Raw genomic sequence first — 11,655 nt, 5'->3', positions numbered from 1 at the left:
AAGCAGTTTCTGACCAGTAAAAACATTACCGTGATCAGGCATCCTCCTTGTACCTCACCTGATTTGGCTCCATGCAACTTTTTTCTTATTTTCTAAAGTTAAATCTTGCTTAAAGGGAACCTATTTTACCTCAGATGAAGTAGTTCAAGCAAAAACAGAGAATCTTCTGAAGGACCTTCAAAAACCTCGCTCCAGAACTGTTATCAGCAATGTCAGCACTGAATGCAGAAGTGTGTGAATGCTGAAGGGGACTACTTTGAAGGTGATAATGTCACGGAGAACTGATTCTGTAAGCACAATGATCTATCGGACTAGTCTTTTTTTGTGTGTGTCACACCTTATAATTCAAATAAAATAAAATATCAGCTGAACACTTGTAGGGTCAACAAGCTGCTACATACAAATATAACTTGAATCAGATTTGTATAAAGATAGTACTCAGTGTACACATAACTGCAAAATTCAGAATCAAGGAATTGCTGTGAATTAAAAACATTCTGACTTTCATTTTTACTGATCAAACACATTCTAAATAACAAACAAAGCACAATACGCTAGATATGAAAGAAGTATATCATTGTGAAACAATAATCAGGTTAGTACTTCAATTTCATGACAGTAGCCATTGATTTTTCATTTTCATGCGCTTTCTTTATGCAATGAAATAGCTTTTGAGATATTGAGGCATATACAGTGGTGGCCAAAATTGTGGACACTTTTGGAAATTTTTATGTTTTTGAACTTTGTATGCTTATAGAAAACATTAAGTTTCACAAAATGCAAACTTGTATATATCATTTTAAAGAGAATTTATTACTAAATTCAATACAAAACACAAAATTCAATTATTTGAATACAAAAAAAAGTTAAACGATAATAGTCATCGATATACATTAGATAGTGATGATTGCAGTGAGTTATCAGTACTTAGTAGGGTACCCTTTATTTTTTATTACAGCTTCACATCGACATTTCATTGAGCTGACAAGAGTTTTAAGCTCTTCTTTTGTTATTACATGATGCCAGGAAACAATTATAGCCTCAATTAGTTCCCTTTTATTTGATGGGTGCCTCATTCGGACAAGAGTTTTCAAACGGTGCCACAAATTTTCGATAGGACTGAGGTCAGGACTGTTTCCTGGCCATGACAACAATTTAATGCTCTTTGTATGAAACCACTCTTTCGATATTTTGGCCATTTGGCAAGGAGCAGAATCCTGCTGAAAAATAAACAAAGCATTGTTGGGAAAAAGATCTCTGATGGAAGGTAGAAGTTTTGGTTCTAGAATAGTGTCAATGTATTTTCTGGCATTCAGTGTCCCATCGATGACATGAAGGCGACCAATACCATCTGCTGACATGCATGACCAAATCATAACACTAACTGGGCTCTTCACAGTTGCTTGAATGCAGTCAGGATGTAGCTCTTCTCCTATTCTACGCCTTACATATTTTCGCCCATCATAACCGAATAATGATATCTTAAGTTTAATCACTTCATATAACTTGTGACCACTGATCATCTGTCCAATTAATGTGTTCCTTTGCCCACTGTAGTCTTTTTTTTTTTTTTTTTTTTTTTTTTGTTGCTGAATATTAAGATAAGGCTTTTTTCGTGGAATTCTACCTCTCAGTCCAACATCTGTTAATCTTCTCCTGATTGTTCTAGAACTGACAGAAACACCAGCATCATTCAGATCACTTCTGATGGCCGCTGACGACATTTTTCTATCTTGGAGACATAGTCTTTTTATTCTTCTGTCATCAATAGATGTGGTGCATTTTTTTCGGCCTTTTCCTTCTTTGCTTTTTATTGAATTTGTCTCCTGATATCGTAAACAAAACTTTCGGACTCCAGATGTAGTCACTGAACCACCCACCTGTCTTGCAATTTCAGCATAGGAAAGACCACTTTCTCGTAACACAATAATATTACATCTCTTTCTAGGCATCCAATCTACTCTTTTATTTGATGTCATTGCTTCTTGACTAAATATTAAAAAAATTTTTACAAAAATTCCTACTCGTAATTGCAGTGTATAAGAAACAGGTCGTCCTTCTACAGAACAAAGCCAAATAATGAATTGTTTCAAGTGTAAACATGATGTCAGCTTCTACTGGCAGTTACTAACATTTGATTATTTCTCAAAACAAGAACAGTGATTGGCCAGGAAAGCTAGACATTACAAACCACTTCATAACTGTGTTTTTTATTTATATTAAAGTACATATAACATTTTTTTGTGTTGCAAATAATAGAAGTTTGTGTTTTGTATTGAATTCAGTAATAAATTCTCTTTAAAATGATATATACAAGTTTGCATTTTGTGAAACATAACATTTTCTATAAGCATACAAAGTTCGAAAACATAAAAATTTCCAAAAGTGTCCACAATTTTGGCCACCATTGTATATATGTATGTGTGTGTGTGTGTGTGTGTTGATTTGGGAATCATGCAGATAGATAGATGTTGAAGCAAAAAAGCAATAGATGATCCATAATGAAAAATAAACTTGAACATGTTGGTGGCCTAGCAGATAAAAGATTCATGCATAAAAAAGTAGAAGCTTCAGTCATGGCAAATTTTAAATAGTCATTTTTATTTCAATTGACATTTGTAGCAACAAAGCAAATTGCCACATTAATTGTGCCTCTTCCAGAACATTTATATTTCTGACATTGTTGCTATAGAAAGAGTAGCAGCAAGCAAGTTCATAGTTTAGAACAAAATCTTAATTCAGAGCAGGTTAGTTTCAATTTCATTTTGATTGGATACTTAATAAAGCTGTAAAATTATTATTGGTTGAAGGCTTATAAGTTAGTTAGTTTCCTTGGGATTCCGAGGATGGACGGCAAGGGTGACGGTCGCTCGTGTGACGAGCTCCCGCCAACTCAGGGAATTTTGATATTGATAACGATGTTATTGATGAAGATATGTGCGAGACTAGGGATCAGGCTCCCGCTGTGCAATCTGCGTCGCCAGATGATGAACGCATGGATGCCAGAAAGTTTTATGACCTCAAGCAGCAATTCGAAGCCATCCAGAGGCAAAAGAATTGCATGAAGAGGACTCCTTCACCATTGGACTCAAGTGGATACGAGAAGCTTGACTGGGTGGGTAAGTCTCTTTTCCATAAGTTCAATGATATTGCAAATATCTTAGATGTTCCGATTTTCCACCTTCCCTCGACCAGAGAGGAATTTTTGAATATTCTAGAGAACGAGCATTTAGCCAAGATGGCCGCCGCACAAACTGCGGAAGATCCTTGTGACCATGAGGCATCCAAACCCACGCACGAGGTGCGGGGGAAACCGGTCCAGTCAACGTCATCGCGGAAGCGAAAGATGCAGACTATCGACTCTGACGGGTTTATCACCCCCGCGGCTCGAAAGCAAGGGAAGGCACTGATTGTGGATCTTACAAAAGATGATTTGGCTCCTGACATTAAAGCACCAAATTCTACTATTCCAAATTCAAAATTATTAAATAGCCCAAAAAATGCTACTCCTAAAAAGGAGAGGATCACTAATAAGTATGAAAGAATTAGAAATTCTATTATAAACGATGAAAATAATGATTCAAAAATGACTAATGAGAGCACCACTGAGGGAGTAAATTCCGAGCAGGCACGCAATGTATCCCCCCACCGCAGCCAGACATTCCGGCTATACATCTCAAGAGCAGCAAAAACTGGAAGACACAAGTGTCTTTCATGAGAGAAATTGCCCCAAATTTACGGAGCATCCTGACTGGACCTTATCTCAAAATTTTTGTACAAACAGAGCTGGAGTTCAGGGAGGTCACCCGCTGGATGAAACAAGCCGGCATCCAGTTCAAAACTTTTGACCTAAAGCAGGACCGACCAGTCAAAATTGTCATCAGAGGCCTCCCTGTTGAAACAGACGTCGGGGACATCAAAGAGGAAGTTGAGGCAATGGGATTTAAAGTGCATCGCATCGTTCGGCTTACTCAGCCTGGCTCCAGACATCCTATGCCACTTGTATATTTACAAGTTATCCCACACCCTTTCCTCAATCATCTGTTTGCCGTCACTGATATGTGGGGCACAGAGATCAGCATTGAGCGTTACCGCGGCCGCAAGGGCCCTACTCAGTGCTTTCGGTGCCAGGGCTTTTCCATTCTTCGGAACTCTGCACCCTTCCAATCCGTTGTGTCAGATGCTCTGGACCCCATTGGGCGTGCGAGTGTACCAAAGGATTAGACGTACCTGCCACATGCTGCAACTGCGGTGGAGATCATTCTGCTTCGTATAAATCTTGTCCCCGCTACCCAGGTAATAAACGGGCTCGTGGCAAAAATTCCACGCCTAAGACTAGGGCAGCTGCACAGACAGCCCCCCGCAGGGTTCTTCTAAACCCACAGCAACCGCTGAGACAAGACGTCCCATGCCTGCTCCCCCAAGCAACGTCAGTTGACCATCTTATGCACAGATGGTGAAGAACACCACCGAGCACAGATTCAAATCCACGAATCCAAGACTGCCGGCTGCAGCAGCCCCAGCAATATCAGCCACAGCAGAGTGTAGCAATGATTCCGACGATGTCTTCTCATCTACACTAAAATGCTTAATTGAAATCTCCTGCAACCCAGCGGTAGATAAGCATATTCTGCTTCTTGCCTTCAAAAAAGCAAGGCCTAAACTCAGGCAAGCAGATGCTTTAATGAGGGCATTTTATTTGTATGAAAGCTATGTTCAGCTTTCAAATTAATTTCGGCATTTTTAGACCCGTCTTCTGTTTTTCAGTGATGAACCTCTATTAACGGCCTAAAATTCAATTTTATGAATAACAGTTCAAACACCATCAGAGAACTGACCATTGGCATATTGAACGTCAATGGATTAACATCTAAAATTCACGAAGTTCATGATTTTGTAGTAGAGCATGATATTGACGTGCTTTTAGTCCAAGAGACTCACCTTACCTCAGGGAATACTCCCAAAATTGGGAATTATGACATTTACTGTACTGACAGGGTGTCACAGGGCAGAAATCCCAGTGGTGGCACTTGTATCTATGTGAAGCGTTCCTTAAAGCATCACTTGATACCGTCCCCTGATTAAAATTTTTTGGAAGCGACAATTATGAAAATTTTCCTTCAAAATTTCTCCCCGCTGACAATAGTCTCAGCTTATTTACCTCCACAATCTGCAGCACGTGGAAGGTTAGCTTTTCCTGTCAGTGATTTTGATAAACTTTTGAATGTTTCAAATCACCTAATTATTGCTGGTGATCTAAATTCACGCCATACCGCATGGTTTTGTTCAAATAGGAACAGGTATGGTATTAGTCTAAATTCATGGTGCCAGAGTAACCATGTTCAGATCATAGCTCTTACTCTCCTGACTTTCTACCCTGCAAGAGGGTCCCCCGCAGTTCTTGATCTGGCTGCCTTTTATAATATATCTTTTCGGCATGAAATTAAAGTGATTCAGGATATGGACTCCGATCACTACCCTGTTTTGATTACCTTAGATATTCAAAATCGATACTCAAAATTAGAGGAGCAAGTCTCAACAAATTGGGACGACTTTAGATTTATTTTGGAAAAAACTTCACTCCCTCCCATCAAAATTTCCAGCAATTCGGACTTTGTCAGGCATATTAAAAGTTTGGAGTCTTTACTTAAAGAAGTGAGAGCTGCGGCTTCAAAACCACTTAAACACCCAGGTGCTAGGCTCCCACCTGAGACTAAATTCAAAATTAAGCAGCGGAACTACTTGCGAAGAATTTGGCAAAGGTCCCGAGATCCAAATATCCGTGCCCAATTTCGCAAGATACAGAACTAGATAAGGACCGAAACCTGCTTATTAAAACAAGCGGAGTGGAAAACATACATTGAGTCCCTAATGACTGCAGACAAATCGATTTGACGTGCAGCCACCTGATTACGCAAACATAAAACACTCATTCCGCCACTTCAAACGGCCGATGGCACACAGATGGCCTACACTGACTCAGAAATGGCTGATGTCATAGCTGACAGCCTTGCAACTCAATTCACACCAAATCACGACTCCTACTGTAACCGCCCGGTTACACAGGGGCGCATACAAGCACAGGTTAAAGATTTTTTAACACAACCCATCTCAACTGAACTCTGACCAACGGACCCTACTGAAGTTATGGTTTTCATTGATAAATTGAAACCTAACAAGGCACCTGGCATAGATTCTATTTCGAATCGCATGATCAAAAACTTCCCCCCAATGTTTATCGTTTGGATCACGGTACTTATAAATTTAATACTCAGGAGAAGCTATTTCCCCGACTGTTGGAAAATTGTAGCAGTCGTCCCCATACCAAAACCGGGACAAAATTTAAACTTACCCGTCAATTACAGACCCATAAGTCTGTTATCCTCTCTCTCAAAGATCTATAAATTTGTCTTACTTAATCGCCTGAATGAATTCTGTCGGGATCAAAATTTATTAATCCCGGAACAATTCGACTTCCGACCTAAACACTCCACAGTACACCAGTTACTACGTGTAGTGGAATTAATTCATGAAGGCTTTCGTAAGCGAGAGAAAACTGGTATTGTTTATTTAGACGTCGCCAAAGCCTTTGACAGGACTTGGCATGACGGGATTATTTACAAGTTCATGCGGCTTGGTTTTTCGGCTCATCTCATTAAAATTATTAACTCGTACTTGACTGGACGCAGTTTCTGCGTGCGAGTTAACCACGAATTCTCCTCTCCCCGCCCAATCTATGCCGGCGTAGCTCAAGGTAGCCTCCTTGGACCTTCAATCTTTAACCTTTATGTAAATGATATTCCTAAGGCCCCAAATATCGATCTTGCGTTATACGCAGACAATACAGCCATCATTTCAAAACATTCCAACACCCTCCAGGTAATCTCCCAATTGCAGAGTTACCTTTCGGCCTTAGAACTCTGGCTCGGTCTGTATAAAATAAAAATTAATGTCGCAAAATGTGCCGCCACTATGTTCATCCGAAGAAATATCCCAAGTTTATCTAATTTAATGCTCTTCGGTGAACCCATTCCCTGGGTTTCTTCTTATAAATATCTAGGTGTTTTACTAGATTCAAAATTAACTTGGCAGCCTCACATTCGCAAAATCATAGCGGTTGCAACAGCTGTCAAAACCGCCCTACGCCCCTTTTTCGCTAAAAATAGCAACCTGTCACTTGATAACAAAATCCTGCTCTACAAATCTATGATAAGGCCTGTTCTTATATATGCGTGTCTCATCTGGGGCCCATCTGCACTGACTAACAGAAAACATGTTCAAATTTTTCAATCCAAAACGCTTCAGCAAATTTAAAAAGCTCCGTGGTTCGTACAGAAAGAAGAGATTCATAATGACCTCAAAATTATGCCCATTAATCGCTATATACAGCGGCTTTCGGAAAATTTTTTAAAAAATATTCAACATGTTTTTAATCCTGTGCTTCATATGCTACCCGTATATGATCCTGCTGTTGCTTCTTCCCGGAAAAGACCCCGAGCGGTTCTTAACCAGGAATATTCAGCTCTCCCATTTAAACGGGCTAGATATGAGCACACTGACGGCCATGTGAATAACTACCTCTCGTTCCTTAATCCCCCCCGCCTCTAAGGTTCTTTTAATGCACACAGCATTAACTCGAGGAACCCCTATAACATTTCTTTAATAAGAAACATCACAGTCTAAAAGGACTGAATTAAAATATTTTCTAACTTTTGAAATGACTTAAACTGAAAAAGATTTTTAAATATAGTTTTTTTCTTCCTTTAAAAAGGAACTTTCTCAGGCATTTAACAACGTCACTTTCGGCCTTTAAATACCACATTGAATAGCGGTCAAAAATGAAACTCTTCCCTCCCAGCTGATCACCGGCAGAACTACTTTTTCGACCTGTAAACAGGTCCCCCCTCCCTCCCACCTCTGAAGAATGCACATCGGATATGATGCTATCCCCTGCATATTCTTCGCCTCTGACATATGCAAAACATGATTATCAAGATTCAAGGAAACTTCACCTTTTACTTATCTAGTCAAAATTTTATTATGACTGCCCCAATCTAAATTATTCTGGCCCTTTTTTGGCACAAAATTAAGACCTTCTGAGTTTTTTGCCCTTTTTTTTTTTTTTTTTTTTTTTTTTTTGATTCAGTGTGAAGGCACTTATTCCAAGTCTTTCGGCTTCTCAAAATTTTTACCCTATTTGACAATCCCCTCTTTTTGATCATGTAAATTCCTTTGAAGATGTGGAGGTAAAGGTGTAATTGCCTATGAACTCCATAAATTGCACTTCCTTGATCCTTGATCCTAGTTTCATTGGAGCATTATATAAAAATATTCTGATATGGATCAATCTAGAAATGACACAGTTTATTAAAATCAACTGCTAGTTTTAAAACAGAAGGGGGAAATACCCAAATCAAACTGAAGTATTAAAAAGCTATTCCTAATTTTTTTCCCCATAAAATTCTAACTTCATTCTGCAATAGTCTTTTCACATGCCTTTTTTTAATTTAACTATTTTCCCTTTTTGTCCGAAAAACAAAAACAGCTCATAAATCTCTCTAAACTGTATCATTTATAAATCTAAACAAAATGAATCCATGTTATACAACTCCTACGTAATGCTAATGATGCAGGTACTTGCATAACAATTCAGTAATTATTCAGAACGAAATTGAACCAAAACTGAATCATTCGTAGCCTAATCTTCAAAATATTAATGTCACATTCTTTCTTTCTTTCTTTTTTACCCCCTTCTTGCAGTTGAACAGTTGAATAACATAAAATGAAATGATTGCTTAAATTTACCACAATATTTATAGCACTTCAGTATCTGAATTATGCTTTTGCATATTTAACTTTTTAAAATTCAAGTACTGTTCATAGATACTTGTCGAGCTTTGAAAATGAAATATTCAGAAACTTCAGCTTATTTTTGCAGCATATCTGACGTCAATACATTTCTCTATTTTTCTCAGTCATTCACTATTTATTCATTTACTTGTTTGTTTTCTGCAATATGATATACTAATATTTACAATTTCCAGTTGCTAAATGTTAGAAATTTATTTGCCCACACAATGCAAGTGGCTTTTATAAGTATCTTAACAAAAATGAAACAAAATAATGATTGTCCTACACAGAATTGCACTTCTCACTTTCAGTAAACAGCTCAATATTTGAAGAATAAAATGCTTAAGCACACTGGGTCTATTATTGTTTTGCAAATGTAAATAAGAAATCTAATTTGTTCATAAAATTTCATACCTCATCATCTTCCATTTTACATTCCATTACTTCACCATCATCAAACTTATACCATTTCTGGTTTCCATCACTGTGCCTGAAAAAAATTAATTAACATATAAATTTCAGCAAAACAGCATGCTATATAATATCGGTAATGAAAATGTTTATCTTATATATTAAAGTATTAACACAAAATTAAGTTACCTATGTAAAATATATGAATAGTAATGCCCTCCACTTGCTTGACCACTATGCACTACTATGCCTGTTAATTTGTATTTTGTGCAACATGATTCATTATCCACATTGAAATCATCTTCAATCATTTCACCTGAAAATTCCAAAATTTGTGAATGAACGAAGGTACTTTCAGAATTAAACATGATGAATTTTTATGAAATATAATAAAAGTATTATATTAAATATAGAATAAACATAATATGAAATGTCACATACCTTCAATTTTAGCTAAACCTTTGACAGTGTAAGGCTCCATATCAAATTCACGAGGAAATTCAAAATAATCATTAAATTTAATGGCACATTCTCTTTCCCAATCATAATCGAATCTCTTCAGTTGAATGGCCAGAATGGGTGGCAGTTTTTTAATACAAAGGCGTTTTACAGTATCAACCTATAAATTACATGCATGTCTAAGACTTATTCTAACTTCCAAAGTACTATGTACTTGTTTTACAAAAATGAAAAAAATTACACATTAATTATAATGAAAATGCACTGTAATAGAATTTTAAAAAAAATACGCACTTTTAATGTTATTTAATATAAAAGCTATTTTATTTTGTAAAATATAACTGGTAATATAGAATGCATTTCAATACATACCTTTTTATTACACTTTTCACAATGATATGCATTTGCTCCTTCAAGTAAATCACCTTTTACATATTGTTCAAGTGAATCCAAAAGATTACTATGATTTCGAATATCAATATTTAGAGCTGTGAATGATTCTTCCCTTGAATATCTAAAGTAAAATATATATATATATATATACAAAATTCTAAGGTAATATTCAAATTCAGCTTTTACTACGGGCATGCATTTTACATTTATCCCATGCGCTCAAATATATGTTCCATAGACTCTAACACAATAATAAGGAAATGAAACAGAAGCAAGCAGAGCATGCATATATTATATTTTGCACAGAATAAAAGGCTGTGCCAAAAAAGGCTATGTGTATTTGCACAGAATAAAAGGCTGTGTGAAGTTTACATTCTACAGCCAAAACATGCATTGAATGAGAAGGACTCAGACGGTAGTCAGCTTCATGAATAGCTCCTTACACAGTTGGAAGATTATGCATACTCTCTGAAGTGGTGTGGTCTGATGAGGTATACTTTAAATCAAATGGCATGGTTAATCAGCATATTTATACATACTGGCCCTAATATATCTATATATTAACATTCTAAAGCTGGTGATACAGCAGTTGTACCAGGAAAATGACTTTCTTTAACGGCGGCTGTGGTACAACTGTCGTACCAGCCATCCCCTCCCTATTTTAGAGAATCGCCTATCTGTAGATCTCTGGGTGGTCTATTGCTGCTGCTCAGAATAGCCGCTAGCTACGCATTGTTTTCCTCTTTTTATCAGTTTGGCTACATTTTGGCAAAAACCACAGGTTTCGTCTTGTGCCAATATACTTAAAAAATCAAACAGAAGCCATCTCTTTCTCAAACGTTAGAGCACTGCCTCATAATTTTAGTGCTAACACTTTTTTAGTACTAACTTTTGCTATGATTAAAATGTCAGCGAATTTGCACGCTGTTTAAGCTTACCAGATTTAATGCTTTTTAATCATAGCAAATAAGATTAGATTAATATTTTAAATTTAATGTCCTTCTAGAAAATAAGTAAAACCGCTCTTATTGTTTACTTCCTTTTTATACTTATGAATAATAAGATGTTATTTTAACCCCCCCTTTTTTTTGGAGTGCATAAAACCCTTAAGAACTGTGAACTCTTTCAAAGTGCTTCTATTATGTAGGTAATTTTGTCTGATTTATCAGGAGATAAATAAGAGACTATTATATGCATAATAGTTTTTGTGATTTCATTCAATGATTGCTCTCAATGATTTTCATTCATTGTAAATTAAATAAAGCCAATTTATCTTTAGACCCTCTCTTAGGATGGTATCTGCCAAAACGTATTTAAATATCATTAAAGCTCACGTAACTTCTACAAAATTGAATCAAAACATCAGTTAATTTCCATAAAATTTCGGCCAGTTTTATCTGCTGAAATTATTATACTCCTCAAGAGATAAAGGGTATTCAGATAAGTTAATAAAAAATTTATCCTTAAAAAAGGAATGTTATTTTGTCTATAATAAAGTGTATGCCAACTATAAAATTTTGGCCAGTTTTATTTGCTGAAATT

At 36.6% G+C, this 11,655-nt stretch overlaps 1 protein-coding gene across 5 annotated transcripts in view; it reads right to left on the bottom strand.

Annotated features, from left to right (window-relative positions):
* Window positions 1-11,655, bottom strand: part of faf (ubiquitin carboxyl-terminal hydrolase-like faf) — a 199,447-nt gene that overhangs the window by 27,965 nt on the left and 159,827 nt on the right. For all 5 annotated transcript variants that reach the window (XM_085825211.1, XM_085825210.1, XM_085825214.1 and 2 more), the window contains 4 exons: window positions 10,093-10,234; window positions 9,703-9,880; window positions 9,451-9,577; window positions 9,265-9,340 (listed from right to left, as the gene is read on the bottom strand). In XM_085825211.1, coding sequence (XP_085681337.1) covers window positions 9,265-9,340; window positions 9,451-9,577; window positions 9,703-9,880; window positions 10,093-10,234 — 523 coding nt within the window. The remainder of the gene's footprint in view (window positions 1-9,264; window positions 9,341-9,450; window positions 9,578-9,702; window positions 9,881-10,092; window positions 10,235-11,655) is intronic.

This window comes from Stegodyphus dumicola, chromosome 10 (genome assembly GCF_044657685.1).
Source record: "Stegodyphus dumicola isolate Sdum_Otavi_A_Nest chromosome 10, ASM4465768v1".
In the NCBI taxonomy this organism is placed as follows: domain Eukaryota; kingdom Metazoa; phylum Arthropoda; class Arachnida; order Araneae; family Eresidae; genus Stegodyphus; species Stegodyphus dumicola.
This window is presented reverse-complemented; position numbering and strand designations above follow the sequence as displayed.